Source organism: Protopterus annectens, chromosome 8.part0 (assembly GCF_019279795.1).
Source record: "Protopterus annectens isolate FY-2018-M chromosome 8.part0, PAN1.0, whole genome shotgun sequence".
In the NCBI taxonomy this organism is placed as follows: Eukaryota; Metazoa; Chordata; order Ceratodontiformes; family Protopteridae; genus Protopterus; species Protopterus annectens.
Window position 1 is genome coordinate 613,302,848 of NC_056741.1, and position 19,311 is coordinate 613,322,158.

The 19,311-nt window shown below is 41.6% G+C and overlaps 1 protein-coding gene across 1 annotated transcript in view; it reads left to right on the plus strand.

Annotated features, from left to right (window-relative positions):
• The window catches only part of LOC122808948 (NF-kappa-B essential modulator-like), a gene marked incomplete in the record, with an annotated part of 2,932,895 nt that overhangs the window by 821,486 nt on the left and 2,092,098 nt on the right, over positions 1–19,311 (plus strand). Inside the window, 1 exon segment of the mRNA XM_044080106.1 lies at positions 8,976–9,056. Coding sequence (XP_043936041.1) covers positions 8,976–9,056 — 81 coding nt within the window.

The window sequence follows — 19,311 nt, forward strand, 5'->3', positions numbered from 1 at the left end:
CAAAGTGACGTTAGCCAGATGGCTCAAAGATTACATTTCTTTTATCTATAATAAAAAGAAAATTAATTTGCCTAGGCCTTTAAAGGCTCATTCTACAAGAGCTGTAGCTACTTCAGCAGTTTTTCAAACTAGAGCTTCTGCGGATGACATTTATGCAGCATCAGCTTGGGCTTCTCTTCATACCTTTGTTACTCATTACAAATTGGATTTGGTCTCCAGGGGAAGAGCATCATTTGGTTCTGTGTTGCTCAGGAATATCCTTCTAAAGTCCACTTAAGGTAACTGGGGACTGTGTTCCATATGTCGAGGATAAAATGAAAATTGACATCAGATAAAGAAGTTATGTTCTCACCGTAATGTTCCATCTGTGTTGGCCATTTTCATGTATCCTCGACTCCCCTCCCTCCTTCCCCCACCTTTAAAGTTTTTGGTGGATCAGGTAATGGACATATGTCACTTCTGTTATTATATGATTCCAGATATAGACTCTATGAAAGCTTTGGGGTGTCTGTATTTCTGCAAACTGGATCTGGGGTAACAGGGAGAGGAGCACTGTGGGTAATGGTTAAGTTCGAGAGTTTTTGACTTCCACGAGCCGTAGTAACTGCGGAGTTGGTTCCAGTGCTCAGAACCAAACACATACGTCGGGAATAAATGGAAATGATAAAATACAAAAGCACTTGTGAAGCAGTATGTCCAATTTATTAAAAGGCCAGCAAAAAATAACACTTTAACTGAATCACCGTGTTTTTGTTTCAGGACTTATTCGGATAAAATTCCACATAAAATTGTTGCCTTTATGTATCAAAAAACTTCACCTATCACTTATATGCTGTCCAATAACAGTCAAACACTCATTAAAACAAGTTACAGATTTAAAAAATAATCTCAGTACTACTTCTGTATAAAAGATGCTATAAATAAATGCTGCATCCTATATATGAAATAGAAGTGTAAATTTATAAATGTTAAAAAATTGATCCATATAAAAATTCACGTATAAAAAATGTTATGTAGGTAAAATAAAAAATTAAACTTTTTCTGCATTTAAAACAGCAAAATATTAATCTTTCTTTACTGACATCTATTGGTCAACACACAAAAATGCAGGCAGACATAAATAGAAAAAATAAAGTACAGAAGTCTTATCCGACACCAAATAATTCACAATATAGCCACTCCCATTTTTAACACTGAACTTATACTTAAATTCTCATTAAGCCCTGGGCTTCTGTTAACTTCCAGGATTAATTGCCAGTACTGTTCACAATACTCAGTTTTGTTCTCCCAAGAAAACCCCCATAAAATCAAAAGGAACTACTTCTAGCACAAAAAAATGTATTTTGCATTGGGGCAGTCTTTCAAATGCCTGTATAAACTATTTTTCTCATCCTTAGTTTTTATATCATAGTAATGTTCGTGTATTCTTCTCGTTGAGTTTCTTTTTGTTTTACCAATATAGAATGCATTACAGCATTCATAAGTAAACAGATACACTAACCCCTCACTATTGCAATTAGAAAAGAAAAGGAAGTTCCTTTAATACCTTTGCTCCTACATTTCAGAAAAACACATTATTTGTGGGCAGTATAGGCACACGCACCATACTTAACTTACCCATCCTTTTATTGCCCTTAGTCTTAATCTTACGTTCCACCAGGTCCTTTATATTCTGGGTCCTCCTGTAAGTTATATTGAGGGAATTCTTAGACAGCACATCTAAATCAGAAAACTGAGAAAATGTCTTCCATTATTCCCTAACAATCTTAGTAATTACTTAGGCATCCCCATTATAATTTATGACAGACATAATTTACTTAACATTTTTTTATATGTGAATTTTTGTATGTATAGTTTTTAACATTTATAAATTTACAAGTATTTTATTTTATATATGGGATGCAGCATTTATTTATTTATAGCATCTTTTTACAGAAGTACTGAGATTATTTCTTAAATCTGTTACTTTAAATCTGTTACTTGTTTTAATGAGTGTATGTTAAGTTGTCAATCTCGCCTTCATTCTTGCTGGATGGGTACGGAGCCGATCCTCGGCTCCGACTCGGCACTCGCTAAGCTCGAGAGTCACTTTTACCAGCTCGAGGCAGCCCCATATCCCATGATGCAAGGCGGTAATTACCCAGATCTCGTTTGTCGCTTCGCTAATGAGGTCAGCTTTTTTACCAGCTCCTGGTAAGTGATTTAAATTACTCTCTTTGAGAAATTTTAGATATCCCAGTACCCTAAAATTTTATTCTTTATAACCTTGTAGTTTACTGTTCACTTAGCTCCATTCCCGTTACCTTACGTTCCCTTTTGTATCTTTCTGTGTTTTAGGCCTTAGGCCTTACCCTCCCTCACAGTTCCTGTCAGGATTTCTTTAGGTGTGTGGGTGTTGTTGTGTCACTGTTATTAGTTTTATTAATTCTGTCAATTTTTTGGTGTGATTGTGTGTGTGTGTACATTAGGACTCGACATGTCCAAAGACACCAGGGTCTCAGGTTTCAAGAAGTGTGACTCGTGCTGTCAGAAGATGTCTCTGACAGACAGTCACACTTCTTGTATTTATTGCCTGGGACCCCTACACCTGCAGGACTCCTGTGCCATTTGTCATTCTTTCAGCCAGAGAGTCCTGCAGGAACGTAGGAATAAGTTGATCCTCAGGGGTCTTCTTAAGCTTGAGAGCTCCCCGGCTAAGGTCGACTCCGGGAAGCCCTCTAACCCACCCAAGACCCAGACTTCGGTGTCCAGTCTGTGGTCTTGGTTCCGACTCCGCCAGAGTCGACATCGGCTCCGTCTGGAGCCGATCCTTCTTGGAAGTTTCAGTACCGGCGCCAATCGGCACCGATACCCTGGCTTCGGCACCCGTGTCAGCTCCAGCCGGAGCCGACACCCTAGTTTCGAAGCATGTTTCAGCTCCGGCTGGAGCCGAAACGTCTCTGTCTCCGCTCGGAGCTGACAAGCTGTCGGCTCCAGCTGGAGCCGAAGGTTTGTCGGCTCCGATGGCTCCGTCAAAAAAGAGGTCTAGATCTCCTTCATTGGAATCTATTCACTCGGATCCAGCCTCCCCCTTGCTTTCGGAGCGGAGCCATCGGAGCCGATCATCAAGGTCTTCCGGGCTCAGACCATGACTTAGAGAGAGTGGTGAGTAGACTATTAAAATCACAGGCACTGGCCCAGATGCTCCATAGCCCATCTCAACAGACTGTTGCTATTCCACACCCTCCTGAGATTCCTCCTTCGACTCTCTTTCAGAGTTCGGAGCCTGAGATTATTGGTACCGTGACTGTTGGTGCTTCTGAGCCGATACCACACCTTTCGGCTCCGTCTTCCTCGACTCCTATCTCCTCCTTAAGACCCTCCTTAGAGGGATCCGGTCGTCGGGCTTCCCTGGTCGGTTCTGAGGGAGCGAGTGGCATCGGACCCTTGTCCGACCCCGTTCTCCCTCTCGGGGCTTCGGCCTTGGTGAGCTCGGCTCCGACATCTGCTTCGGAGCCTTCCCTTTCGGTGGGGCCGGGAGTCCCTGTTTCTTCGGAGCGGGGTCTCTCGGCCCTCCCTGGGAGGGGAGCCTTCGAGGTGATGAGGAGTGTGCTAGCCCCTGAGCTTAGTCAGCAGTCGGCTCCTTTAGCTCCTCCCTCTATGGTGCCTGTAGATGTCTCTTCCCACTCTCTTGCTCCCGGACCCAGAGATCCATCGCCCCAGGTTTCCCCATTGGGAAGAACTTCCTCTTCCAAGGTTTCTCCTGATCCTTCAGGAGAACCCCCGCATAAGAGGACCTGCAAGAGGAAACACTTAGACTCCCCTGAGTCTACAACATCAGATACCGATTTGGATGAGTCGGAGGGGTCCCCAAGATCCCCCTCTGAGGATGTCTCCTTTTCAGACATCCTGGAACTCCTGAAACAGAGGGGGAACTGGCCCTCCATTAATCCCTCCGAGGATGAATCGGTATACCTGGAGGCTTTTGGATCTCGACCCTCCACCTCCTGGGTATCTCCGCCTTTTGACCCCCTCATGGAAGTCATAGCTTGAAAGGCGTGGGCATCTCCTGATTCGGTGGAACCAGTCCCCAGGAGGCCTTCAAAGTTTATCACGGCCCCCACTGAAAAACAGTTTCTTACTAAAGGTGTCCCGGTTGATGCCATGGTGGTGGCGGCCGCCACCAAAAAGGAACTTGCAGATCCTTCCGTGCCAGTCCATCCTCCTAACAAGGAGTCTAGGACCATGGACAGGTATGGCAAGCGGATGTTTTCCTCAGCGACCTTTGCTATGCGTTCGCTGAATTATTTATGTCACTTCACCCGTCTTCAAAGAGACATCCTCAAAGAATTGGGTGAAGTAGTACAGGATCCGTCAGTGGCAGGGGCTCAAGAAAAGATTGCCTCTCAGCTGGGAATCCTAAATTCCATAACCAACTCCTCCATGTGGCTCATTTCTTATGCAGCCGATGGGGCGAGTAGAGCTGCAGGCACAGGAGTGGCTCTCCGACGTCAGTCCTGGATGCGGCTCTGTAATTTTGCAGACCCTTTTAAGGCGTTCTTCACGAACTCTCCCTTTGATGGGACAACATTGTTTGGCCCTCAAGTGAAGGACACTTTGACCAGGTGCGAGCAAGACGGCAAGACTCTTTCTGCTGTAGGGGTCCGTTTCTCCACCCCTTCTAGACCTTACCCCAAAGGTCAGAAGGGAGGGAAAATGTGGTTCCGAAAATCTCAAGGAGTCACGCCTGAAACACGTGGTCAGTTTACTCCCAGAGGCAGAGGGGGTAATAACAACAGACGCCGTCCTAGGGGCAGAGGGGGTCTGCAGAACCAAGGCAGCAGAGAGCCTCTCTCTGACAAGCCTTTTCAACATCCCTGAGGTGTTGCCTGACTGCCCACCCTTGGAGGCAGTCGGGGGGAGATTATCACTGTACCCAGAAGCCTGGCTTTCCCTCTCTCAAGACAAATGGGTACAGTCAATCATATCCGAGGGTTACAAAATACCTTTCTAGAAAAGCCCCTTCCCTCAAAAAGGTTCCCTTCCAGACGTCCCACCCCGTCTAAGGGAAATTGCAAATCTAGAAGTTTCAAAGCTTCTAGAGAAAAGGGCCATCCAGCCTGTTCCAGCAGATCATTTAGAATCCGGAATCTACTCAAGGTTCTTTTTGGTCCCCAAAAAGACGGGAGATTGGAGACCAATATTAGACCTCAGCAGACTAAACAAGTCTGTCAAAAAGACAAGATTTCGGATGGTCACACTTCAATCGATTTTGCCCTTTCTGGGCAAAAACAACTGGATGTGCTCCATAGACCTTCAGGATGTGTACTATCATATAAAAATCCACAGACGCTTCAGAAGGTTTCTCCGCTTTCGGATGGGGACCGGTCATTTTCAATTCAGAGCCCTGCCCTTTGGTCTCACTACAGCCCCCAGAGTGTTCACCAAATGCATGGCAGCAGTCACAGCTCACCTGAGACGTCAAGGATTCCAGGTGTTTCCGTATCTCAACGACTGGCTCCTCTCAGCCACCACCAGGCATCAACTTCTCCAAGCCAGAGATTACACTCTGTCTCTGCGGTCAGTTAGGAATTTCGGTCAACTTCGAAAAGTCTTCCTTATCGCCCTGCCAATCTATTACCTTTATAGGCGCAGATCTAGACACTACTCGGATGTCAGCAAACCTAACAAGTCAAAGAATCCTAGATATTTAAAACCATGTTCGGATCATCCTATCCAGCAAGAAGGTACAAGCCAGGTTGGTCCTGAAAGTCTTGGGCCTCATGGCAGCTGCTATCACACGTCTTCCTCTGGGCCGTTTTTACATGCGTCTTCTGCAATGGATGTTGTTTACCCAATGGTCCTTCCAACAGCTTCCCATGCGTCACAACATCCTGGTGACACAGACCTGCAAGAACCATCTATCCTGGTGGACTTCTTCTCCCTTAGTCAATCAGAGCAGACCATTTGTCCCCCCCGGCCCCGGTAACCACAGTCACTTCTGATGCCTCCCTGATCGGGTGGGGGGGGGCATTATCAGGGGAGGATGGTTCATGGCACGTGGCCACCGTTCGAATACCACCTGCACATAAATGTCCTAGAGATGAGAGCAGTGCCTTTAATGTTGCAAGCCCTCAACGACTTTCTTCCCTTAGGAACAATTGCAGTCCACACAGACAACATGTCCGTGGTATGGTACATCAACAAGCAGGGCGGGACCAAGTCCTATCCCTTGTGTCGAGAAGCTCTCAGACTTTGGCAATGGGCGATCTCCTCTCATCGGTTTCTGGTAGCAATGCATATCCCCAGGAAAACCAACATAATAGCGGACAGATTGAGCAGAGCTATACTCATGCCTCACGAGTGGTCTCTCAAACAATCTATTGTGGAAGAGATTTTTCAGAAGTGGGGCCGCCCATGCTGCGACCTTTTTGCTACACCCCAAAACAGCAAATGCCCAGACTTCTTCTCTCTCTTCCCACTTCCGGGCCATTCCCCCAGAGACGCTCTTACCCAGGATTGGCCCCGGGGACTTCTTTATGCTTTTCCCCCTTTTCCGTTAATACCTCAAGTACTCCAGAAAGCTACCGTCTTGAGAGCCAAAATGATTCTCATTGCCCCTTACTGGCCTCGACAAATTTGGTTCCCGTTCCTTCATCGCCATCTCTTGGTGCAGCCTTGGCATCTGGACCCAGTTCCAGATCTGACCCACCAGTCGGGTCAACGGCACCGGTCCATTCGTTCTCTCAACCTCACAGCTTGGTTGCTCCACTTCCTTCCTTAGCCAGGCTTCCTATGATCTCTAACCCCATTAGAGATATCATAGTAGCTTCTCTTAAGTCCTCTACCAGGAGGATTTACTCTAGCAAATGGAAACTTTTTCCTTTTGGGCAAAGTCTAAGAACATAGACCCCTTTACTGCCCCTATTCAATCAGTCTTGGACTTTCTAGCTGAAATTTTTCACTCAGGTTCTTCTTTTTCCACAGTTAAAGTCCAGTTGGCAGCAATCTCGAATTTCCACGTCGGATTTGCAGACCAAATCATTATGTCCCACAAACTTTGTAAAGCCTTTCTCAAAGGGGTGTTCCTTCTTAAACCCCCTGTTAGGGATCCTCCACCACAGTGGGACCTAAATTTAGTGCTGGCATCCTTGATACTTCCCCCTTTCGAACAGGCTGCTTCATGCCCATTAAAGTTTCTTTCTTGGAAGACACTTTTTCTAGTCGCTATTACCTCGGCTAGAAGAGTGTCTGAACTTCATGCCCTCTGTGTACGTCCTCCTTACTTAGTCTTCCACAAGGACAGAGTATCCTTAAGAACCAATCCATCCTTTTTGCCCAAGGTTGCTTCTAAGACAAATTTAAACCAATCCATTGATCTTCCTGTATTTTTCCCAATTATTCTAACAGGGCGGAACAAAAATTGCATTACCTAGATGTTCATCGCCAACTCAGATATTACTTGGACAGAACGAAGCAATTCAGGAAGTCTGATCAGCTCTTCCTTTCCTATGCTGAAAATAAAAAAGGTCTCCCTGTTTCTAAAGTAACCTTATCCAGATGGCTGTCTTCCACCATCTCGGACATTTATCAGCTTAGGGGCAAACAACTCATTTCAAAACCTAAAGCACATTCTACAAGAGGTCTAGCCACATCTATAGCCTTTCAAGCTAGGCTACCCTTAGACACTATTTGTGCAGCAGCCACTTGGGCCACTCCTCATACCTTCGTTTCCCATTACAAATTGGATTTGGCCTCCAGGGACAGGGCAAGTTTTGGTTCCACAGTTCTCAAGAGTCTGTTCCATTGAGCCACCCAGGATAGAGGTGCTAGGGACGCGGTCCCATCCAGCAAGAATGAAGGTGAGATTGAAAACTTAACATTTAGAAGTTATGTACCTACCATAACGTTCCATGTTAGTTGTCTTCTCTCGCCTTCTTTCTTGCGTCCCTCCCTCCTGTCCCCATAGCCTGGACAGATCTTGAACTTCCTATTTCTCTGGAAGATTGTTCTTCCTTGGACACCAGTTACTTCTGGACCTTGATTATCTGGTTTCCCCTTACAGCCTTTTTAGGTTAGTTGTTCTTCTTTCCTTGGTGGAAAGTTTATAGGCAGTTTTTCCTCTAGATACCAAACGAGATCTGGGTAATTACCGCCTTGCATCATGGGATATGGGGCTGCCTCGAGCTGGTAAATGTGACTCTCGAGCTTAGCAAGTGCCGAGTCGGAGCCGAGGATCGGCTCCAAACCCATCCAGCAAGAAAGAAGGCGAGAGAAGACAACTAACATGGAACGTTATGGTAGGTACATAACTTCTAATTCACTATTATTGAATGGTGTATAATTGATAGGTGGAGTTTTTTGATATTTAAAGGCAACAATTTTATGTGGAATTTTATCTGAAGAAGTCTTGAAACGAAAACGTGGTGATTAAATTAAAGCATTAAGTTATTTTTTTTTTTTTTGCTGGCCTTTTAATAAATTGTTTATTTTGCACTGGACGTACTGATTCACAAGTGCTTTTGTATTTTATTGGTTTCCCTTTTGGGGTTGCACTTGTTTCTTGTCTTTGTTTTTGGTCCGTAGATGAAAATGGACAACACAGATGGAACATTATGGCGAGTACATAACTTCATAACTTCTTTTTACACTGTATACTAAGGGCACTAACCTAGTCGTTAATTACAGCAAGCCCTGTGGAGCAAGATGTGGTTGGCATGGATGTACATAAACATGCCAGTTCAAGAAGCACAGGTTTAAAGAGATTAGCCCCTCACTGTTACGGCAGTCAGTTTAAAGTAACCATTGTCATGTCGGAGTCCTGCAATACATTTTCTTTTAGCTGACTGTCAAATTTGCTTGCTTTGGTGGCAAATTAAAATGCTGTTTTTGCAGAATGACTGTTGCCCTATGTTTAACACTATAAGCTTCTTAAAGTATATTAAAAAAATGCTGCTTGTGTAGCACCTTGACCACATTTTTCTCTCTTATTCCAGTACAAGTGGTGCAAAATATGAGGCTGAAATGCAGAAGAAACTATCAGAGCAAGAATTAAAGCTGCAAGAAATGCAAGAAAGGTAAAGTGCAGCAATTATATATGCCAGTATGGTGCTTAACTGCTTTAATAATGAGCAACATTCGCTTTTAAGTCACTCAGCCTCGAGGAGCAAGAGGTTAATTAAGGAAGCATGGATGACCGTGACCATTATAGGTGCCATGCTTTGCTTGAATTTTACCACCTTTGTTGTTTGTCGGGAAAGCAGTACTCATTTTAGGTGAGGTTCTAATTTAGGTAAGGTTCTCATTTTAGGTAAGGATCTAACCTAGTAATGATTGGCAGTCTGTTAAATCAGTGCAATAATGCTAGTATTTATTATTGTTATCTGCATCTATAGAATTGTGTGTATTATTGGCATGTTAAATGTCTTGTTTTGTATGCACATTGACCCCTAAAAAACATAATTATGCTCGGTTCGCACTTGTGTGAATCGAAGTGACAGTAAAGTTTACTTTGACTTTGACTTTAATTATCGAAATCAGAATCTGAAAATCCCATTTAATTAAGTTTTCCCCCTTCCTCTAAAGTGGTGCAACCCCTGATATTACTTGAAGAAGTGGGTGTGTGTGCAAAGCTCTCCGAAATGCTGGTCAGGTGTATGTGCAAAATTGAAGGACGTATCATTTCTTCAGGCGGCAAACTCCATGAAATCAGATTTAAGTCCATTTACCCTTGAGCCAAAACAGTAATTTCACATGTTTGAAGGGAACCATGTCATAAGTTGACATCATAAATTGCTCTTGACACATTCTAGAGGCAGGGCTAGTTTCTTGATTCACTGAGTTTAATCTCAGAGTTCCAGTGACCTTTGAGTTAGTATCATACAGAGGTTCCATGCTCAGAATGGGTAACATGATAAACAAAGTATAGAGAGATTGATGTAGTCACTTATATTTGCATAGTATGAGTGAGTGATCCACTGCAGTCTATTGTGGAGGGAGTATAGGTGGGAACTTGCTGTGGTCGCCTTGTTGGTTCATTTTTAAAAACAGGAAGAAATGACAACCAAATGTATTTTTTTTTTGTAAAATGCATAGAAATAGCAGGGCATGCGGTGAAACCAGTCTTCTAATTTATCTTTGGTGTGGAGCCATCAAGTAAAGGCACAGGAATATGTGCGGTATGAACATATAACGTATGGAAGCCAAAGACAGGTTTAATCAGAGATGTGAGGGTAGTATTCCATGGTACGCTTTGTTAGACACTAGCTATGCAGGGTTGGAACTGCTAATTAACCTCTATTTGCATCTCTTTAGATTTCTTGCCTCACTACAGTTATATGACAGCATCAGAAATGTATCTTATATCGCCTTACTCTAGGAAAGTATTCCATGAATTCATAACTTTTCTTTAAGAAGCAATGTAGCTCCATTTCAAACCTTCAATCCCTGAGTAAGTAGTTGCTCCCTTCCTTCATGTGTGTTTTCTCCCCAGATCTCTTCTTACTGATGCTGCATGTTAAAAGCTCACTCTTATGTTTTTATCATGTCCCATCTTTCACTCTGTTTTCCAAAATGTAAAACTTCATGGATTTCAGTATCCTGTCATAGTTCAGCTCTCAGTCTCCATAGTTATTAGCTATGCTCAACTGAACATCCTGTTCTAGTCTAGTGCCCTGATTTGATAAGGCCTATGTAGTACAGGAGAAACATTTTTACTTCTGTTAGTTCTCTTTGTTTGACAGGCTGACAGCACTTGATACAATGTTTTGTTTGTATTTGAAATATCTGTTAAGTCTGGAGTTATTTCCTTTGTTTGGAACTTTTACAACAGTTTGCTTTGCACCTTGCTTTATGATATTGTGATAGTTTTCTTAGTAGTATCTGCTTCTGTGGCTGTGTGTGTGTGTGTGTGTGTGTGTGTGTGTGTGTGTGTGTGTGTGTGTGTGTGTGTGTGTGTTTATCCCCAGTGTGCTGCTTATGTAGCATGGATGTTCAAAAATAGATAATCACCACATCTTAAAAACCCAGATAGTTTGGTTTCCAGCTATAGGTTTCTGCCTTTGAAGACAATAAGTCATGTGAAAGCTGGGAAAACAAAAGCATGCCTTGCACTTATGCTGTTTAGGACTGCATTCAGAAGCCATGTACTTCAGAGATTTTTTGCATATATCACCCTGGCCTCCACTAGAGGTTTAAGTTATTGCAGTGAAGATGCTAGCTTTGCTGGGCCTCTCTTTCAGTTTTGACTGGGAGAAGAAAAGATATTGTAGTGAAGATTTTAGCAGAGGATTTGAACAGAGATAAAATTATTCTTACTTTAATGTGACTACATTAAATAATGTTTTTGATAAAGGAAAAAGTTTGGATTTAAGAGAGAAACTAATTGTGATCAGGTTATCAGAGACAGTGTAGTTTCTATGGCTTATTACATAAATGATTTTTAGCAAAAATAGGTTTGGATGAATACATTTATTATGGTATTCCTGGATGCAATGCTTACCTTTGAGCTGTTAGGTAAACAGCATTAACAGCATGTACTAAACTTAACATTTTGTCTCAATGAAGTCAGCCCTCAAGTGCATTTATCAGGAAAGGCATCAGGCACTGCAGTGGGTAATAATATAAATCAGGATTGAGTGGATTTCACATAGCAGAAATGAAGTAGCAAGTTGGGTGGAGAGTAACACTACCATTATCAGTTATGAACCTGCTAGGTAAGTATGGGAGGAAATCTTAGAATGGGCTTGCATGGAGAAAAAATAATTGGTACAACTTGAACTTTTTTCCATCCAGCTAATATTGCAGGCACAGAATGGTTTGTTGTCGTACTACATATAGAAACTGTTTAACAGCCTTCAGAATCGCTTATGTTGTATTATGCACTTCTTATTGAGTGCATATTTTTGAATCTTCAAGTTAGGATAAGATATGGAGCTGGAAAGGTAATTATGTTTTTGTAGAAGTTGACTTTGTTGGCCAAAACTACATCTCCAGTAGGTGGGTGTGCATCCTAGCAAACTCCAAAAAGAGTAAAACCTAAGGCACGTCTTGTGGCTAGAGGGATTGAAGAGCTTTGTCGAAAAAACTTCCAAAGATTGACCAACGTATGCAACAGGATCTCTTCTATCTCCTTCTGAGCATAATTTTTCAAAAGCAGTGGAAAAGTTCATTCAGTGGCCATTAAGTCTGTATTTTTGCAAGGTATGAAACTCTCTCATGACATTTATGTTTGTCCTCTCCTAAGGCAAGATGTGCGGGATGATTGTGACTTCATGAAGCATATTTGTGCACAGATGCATCACTAGACTAATATGCCGACAAGCCAAAAACTCACAAAATTAAATAAAAAATCCCAAAGGTAGTCAACAAATGTAGAAACGGCTTGAAGAACGACTGTAGACTTTATGCAAGTACTCAAAAGGTGCAAGCACCACTTTAATACATAAAACAATAAAAACTAAACTGGTTAGCGCTTTTGTTTCACAATGTGTAAAACTTCATCAGACAAGCAAAGTTCACAAATATCACTTCCCTTATGCTTTACCATCCATTCTCATTGGTTGCCACACATTGATGCTGAATTTAAAATAACACATTAACTAATAGAGTGCTGTAAGGGAACCACTACACAATGGATCTATACACTTACTTAACATTAAAAAACAACACAATGGGTTGCTAAAATGTTGCATGCACTAATGCATAATTAAATTACTCTTTAAAAACAAGCTATATAAGGAAAAACATATTTTTAACTTTCTCATAATTATTGTGGAAGTACCCCACTGTCCTTATTCCTGATTCCCCTCTGCACCTTGATTTACTTCAGTTGTTCAATAGGTTCGGATTCGAACTGCTACAGCTTTTAGTTAAATATAATGACAAAAAAATCATCTCTTTAATTAATGCATTGGCCATCTTAGATAGGAGCATATGGGAAGACATGGCATATGAACACTTTAAGTATGAATATAAGAGAACTTTCACTAGTATTGACCAATATATAGACAAGCTCAAAAAGGAAAAAGTAATAAAATAGACAGAGACTTAAAAGAATATGCTAACGGGCTTGCCTACCCAAAACCAGCTGGCTCTCAGTATAAATGTAAGCATTTCAGTACTAGTGAAAACCGCCATCCTTATGAAGGCAACTGCACTATTGGACCGCCATTGGAAGTTGAAGTAGAAGAAGGTGGAGAGCCCCTCAATTATGACTGAGTACACTGATTTATGAAGGTCTGAGAGAATTAAGAACAAATATTACTTTCAAGGCAAGCAGGGTGCACAGGAGGGATTCCAATGTATGTTTTTTCAAGGAACCAGGCCCAAGACATCCAGTGATTTAATAGAACTTCATGCATTGTACAATGAGAATGAAACAGGCCATGAACCAAGTGAAAATTATTCCTATTCCATCATTTGTAACACACAAAAGGACTTTAAAGTGTATAATTATTCTGAAGTCATAATTAACACCAAGGCAGCTGACCTGTTATCTAAAGACATGACTTTTGTACCAACAAAATGTTTTGATTTCACAACCACAATTACTGACTTGAAGTTGTTTTAAGGAAAGTTAATTTTGCTCTATTGTATGAACGTAATTCGCAAAGAGTGCTTGGTAATACATGGAAACCCCAAACTTTTCACATAGGAAAGGTTATGTGAATTAGATATTAAGAACTTACACAATAGTAGGGGAAAACATTTAAAGGGCAATTTAAATGAAAGTGAACAAGTCACTTTGGAACTCCTGCAAAATGAGAGAATAAGAGTGATGAAACCTGACAAATGGGGTGGGTGGTAGTTATGAGTGTGGAAATGTACCAAAACAAAATGTATGATGTTTTAAGTACTGACACATACAAAGAAGTCACACACAATGAGTTAAATGGGGGATATAAAAGGATTAATTCACAAATAACAGACATGTTCCTTGAAAGGAGACTAGATATTCACCTGTTTAAGTACTTAAATATAATTACGCCCAGAATACTAGTGTTTTTTGGTATTCCCAAAATCCATAAGAGCTTGGGCAACCCCCCAATGAGACCCCTTGTGGATGGCAGGAATTCCATAACGTCAGCATGTGCCCAGTATGTGGATTATGAATTGAAAAAAAATCATAGCAAAGGAATCACAGATCTGTAAAGATTCATGGAGCTTTTTAGCCCAGGTAAACAAAATTTCTTATGATGCCATTAACATCCTAGTTACCATAGATGTCAAAGACCTTTATACGGTCATCCCACAAGACGTAGGTCTGGATTGGGTTAGTGAAATGCTATTAAAACATAAAGTGGCTTATGAGACTAGTAGGCTTATCATGGAACTTCTAGAGTTAGTTCTCATTAATAACTACATCTCCTTTGACAACAACTTTTATTTACAGTGTAAGGGTGTAGCCATGGGCTCACCATGTGGCGGATCTTTTGCAAATGTTGTCACGGCTTACTGGGAGAGGCAATTTGTGTTTTCATCTACCTTTTACCCCCATATTAAGCTTTATCAGTGATTCCAGGATGACATCTGCATCATATGGAAAGGGCCATTTATAGAGTTGGAAAGCTTTTTGAATTATATCAATGAGACTACAGCTTTCTTGCAGTTTACCTTTGATTATAACACCCATTCCATCCATTACCTTGACATTTGCCTTCTTAAAGATACCACTAACACCAGATATGTTGCTAAGATTCATAGGAAAGTGACATACTCCAGTTCCTTTTTGCACTTCAGCCGTTCGCACCGTTACCATCAAAAGAGGTCGGTTGTGATGGGGCAACTTGTCAGAGTGGCCTGAATGGTCACCATGCATGATGACTTTATGAAAGAGGTTAACATCTTGAGGTCCATGTTTCTTAGTAGGGCCTATCCCTCTGACCTTGTGGATGAATTAATCTGAGAGGTTAATATAAAAAGTTTGTAGATCAGCCACATGAGATAATATGCAGTGAGGACAGGACCCAGAGTCGATTGAAAAATGAAAAAGAAGGGGTAACATCTGAATTTTCAAAAGCCTTGGTTTTGACCTTTAACCAGTACACTGCCATGTTAAGGAACATTTTTGAAAAGAACTGGCCTATCCTATTAGAGGATTCAAACATAAGACAGAGAATAGGGGAAAATCTAAGAATTGTATATAGAAAGGGGGCAAATTTTAAGGATCTACTGAACACAAAATGGAGATGAGAAACAAAATGTAAACAAGGAATGGTTAAGTGTGGAACCTGCACATGGTGTAATAAAATTCAAGTGTCAAACAGCTTTACTATTAGAAATAACATGTATTATCTTAGGAACAGATATATTTGCACTTCTAAAGCAGTAGTATACCTGGCCTCATGTAAATCCTGCCTGTGTTTCTATATAGGAAAGACTGAGAGAGGGCTCTCTCAGAGACTATATGAGCACGAGTATGCCATTAAAAAACATAACACAAATAATGCCATAGCAAAGCATATCACCAACAATGAAGGGCATGTTTTCCATTATATGGCTATAGATCATGTCATTATTGATGACAATAAACAATGGGCACTGATGTTAGAAATCAGTGAACTTAAATGGCAGATTCACCTACAAGCTGACAGCTGGCCAGGTATTAATGAGAGAAGCTCCATCTCCACCATTTTGAAGTTAAAAGCACTGGAAAGGAAAAAAGTCCAAGTGAACACATAGTAATGGGGATATATACACATATATAAATACATACGTCATAAATAGATTATACAAAAGTGTAACCAATAATTATGAGAAAGTTAAAAATATGATGTTAAGTTGTCAATCTTGCCTTCATTCTTGCTGGATGGGTTCGGAGCCGATCCTCGGCTCCGACTCGGCACTTGCTAAGCTTGAGAGCTAATTTTACCAGCTTGAGGCAACCCTATATCCCATGATGCAAGGCGGAGACTACCCAGATCTTGTTTGCCGCTTCGCTAACGAGGTGTCTTCTTTTACCAGCTCTAGGTAAGTGAACAGTTTTTGAGACTTTTCGTCTACCCCCCTTTAAATTTTATATATATATTTGTGTTTGTTAACCTAACGACTTACTTTAGCCCTATTCCCGTCAGTGTTCCCTTTTTTTTCAAGTATTTTATTCCCTTTTCCCTAGTTAGGCCTTAGGCCTTCCCCTCCCTAAATTTTTTCCTGTCAGGGATTGTTTGTGTATGACTGTGTGTTATCCCTGTTTAATTTAAATTGTTGGACTGAGTGTTTTGTGTGTGTGTTACTATTGTGTTTCCTCGACACAGTCATGTCGAGGGACACTAATGTCTCAGGCTTCAAGAAGTGTGACTCGTGCTGTCAGAAGATGTCTCTGACAGACGGTCACACTTCTTGTATTTATTGCCTGGGACCTTCGCACCTGCAGGACTCTTGTGCTATTTGTCATGCTTTCAGTCCAAGAGTCCTGCAGGAGCGAAAAAATAAGCTGATATTAAGGGGCTTATTAAAGCCCGAGAGCTCCCCGACTAAGTCGGCGCCGGGGAAGCCCTCGAAACCCGTTAAGCCTTCGGCTCAGACTTCCAAGCCGTCGGCTTCGGGTTCATCCTCACCAGATTCGAGATTGGCTCTGGCCGGAGCCGATCCTTCCACCTTACCAGTCTCAGTATTGACTCCATCCGGCGCCGATACTGTCAAATCCAGACACTCAGTGTCGGCTCCGGCTGGAGCAGACGTATCTTCAGCTCCGTTGGCTCCATTGATCTCGAAAAAGAGATCTCGATCCCCTTCAGTGGAATCTATACATTCGGCTCCGAGATCACCCTTGCTCTCGGAGCGGAGCCATCGGAGCCGTTCTTCTTGGTCATCCAGGCTGTCTGATCACGACCTCGAGAGAGTGGTGAGTAGACTGTTAAAGTCTCAGGCATTGGCCCAAATATTCCATAGCCCATCTCAACAGACGGTAGCTATTTCACATCCACCAAACATTCTTCCTTCGACTGTCTTACAGAGCTCGGAGCCGGAGCTCCTCGGAACCGGCACCGTTGTGACTTCGGAGCCGATACCACCCCTTTTGGCTCCGTCGTCCTCGGCTCCGATTTCCTCCTTGAGACCTTCATTGGAGGGATCCGGGAGTCTGGTCTCTCTCGTCGGCTCCGAGGGGGCGAGTGGCATCGGACCCTTGTCCGACCCCGTTCTCCCTCTCGGAGCTTCGGCGTTGGTGAGCTCGGCCCCGACATCTGCCTCGGAGCCTTCCGTCTCGGTGAGGCCTGGGGTTCCTATCTCTTCGTAGCGGGAACTTTCTGGTCTCTCTGACGGGGGAGCCTTCGAGGTGATGAGGAGTGTACTAGCCCCCGGGCTTAGTCAATGGACAGATCCATCAGCTCCTCCCACTACAGTGCTTGCTGACGTCTCTTCCCACTCTCTTGCTCCCGGACCCAGAGATCCAATGCCTCAGTTTTCCCCATTGGGAATATCTTCCTCTTCTGAGGCTTCTCCTGATCCGTCAGGGGAACCCCCACGTAAGAGGACATGTAAGAGGAAACATCTAGACTCCCCTGAGTCTACTACATCAGATACTGACTTGGATGAGTCGGAGGGATCCCCAAGGTCCTCCTCTGAGGATGTCTAATTTTCAGACATCCTTGAAATCCTTAAGCAGAGGGGGAACTGGCCCTCCCTTAATCCTTCCGAGGACGAGTCAGTATACCTGGAGGCGTTCGGATCTCAACCCTCCACCTCTTGGGTGTCTCCGCCTTTCGACCCTCTCATGGAGGTAGTGGCTCGGAAGGCATGGATGGCTCCGGATTCGGTCGAACCTATCCCTAGGAGGCCTTCAAAATTTATTACGGCCCCACAAGATAGACAATATTTAGTAGGAAAATAAACTCCAGACTCTCCACGACCAAAGTAAAAGGTTTAAAAGGTTTATTCAAAACTGTGGTAAGCGCTTTCGCGTATCTCCTGATACGCTTCCTCAGACCATAAACAACATAATAAACTTCAAGCTTATATAGTAACAAAAGAATCTCATCATTCAATAAATCAAACAATTAATGGTTCATTATGCAGTTATTCAATTAACATAATGCTCTTTTAAAAACACACACAAAAGTCTTTAAAACAAGCTTTAAACGGCCTGTAACTAAAGGGAAACAAAACAGAAACAAAACATAATGCAGAATGACAAAATATTTACTAGCTAAATTCTGCTTTCCTATTTAATGTTTACTGATAAAAATTGAATTAAGAATTCCTTGTTTCAAGCATGTTTTACAAAAATATTTTACAAAAAATAGCACTTTTCATGTGCAGAGCTCTGAGAAAATACTGCTTAACATAAGAGCTAACAAATAAATAATGTAGACTCAGAACCATGTGTATCTGACTCAATGTTGGGTGAAGCAGGAAAAAATGCTGTTTCAAATATTACAAAAATATATAAATATAGCTAATGTATTTTATAAAAAGCTATTAATTTACAATAAAAATAAAGATTTTTAATATATATAATATATATGATAAATATGTAAATGTGTGTGATTACTCTAAAAACTTAAGTTTAAATAACTGTTTACTGCACATATAGGAATGAATGTGCTTATGTGCAGAAATAGTTCCTTATTCTTATGAGATTGAAAACTGATGATCTGTTAAACAAAAGACATAGTTGACAATATATAAATCTAACTATTATTGACAAGTATATATTATCAAAACATCTGAACTTATAACAATCTTTCCAGAAGGAAAACAAATTAATATTTAATGGGAACTTAATTATTTTAAATATTCCCAAATTATGTCATTTAAAGTGTTTCCAAATTAAAATTGACAAGTACTGTTGGACTATAGTGAAAAAATGTATTGACCCTGGAATGCCTATCTACGTGTATTCAAAAAAGACCTTATAGTAACATAGGTAGTTAAGCCTGGAGAATGATGACCCTTTATTCTGAAAATCCATTTCAACTCCTTTAGTTCTAAGGAATTCATATAATCACCTCCTCTAGCATTAGGTTCCACTAACTGCAAAACTCTAAACACAAAAGAGTGTGTCGGGTGGAGTCGAATGTGTTTTGCTAGGGCATTTAATTCATTTTTGTTATGAATGTCGTACTGGTGATTGTAAATTCTGTTTTTTAATTTCCTCTTAGTTAGACCAATGTAAAAAGCTGAACACTGTTCACAAGTAGCTAAATATATTAAACCAAGTAGCTAAATATATTAAACCAGAGGAATCACAAGTGGCTCTAAATCTTGGTTTGAATACATATGGCAAATCTGGATGTACAAAGTCATGTTCCTTGGTAATGTATTTACAATAATTACAATGTTTACAGGGGTATGTACCAAAGAGATTCTTTGGCCCTGTAAATTCTTTCTTGT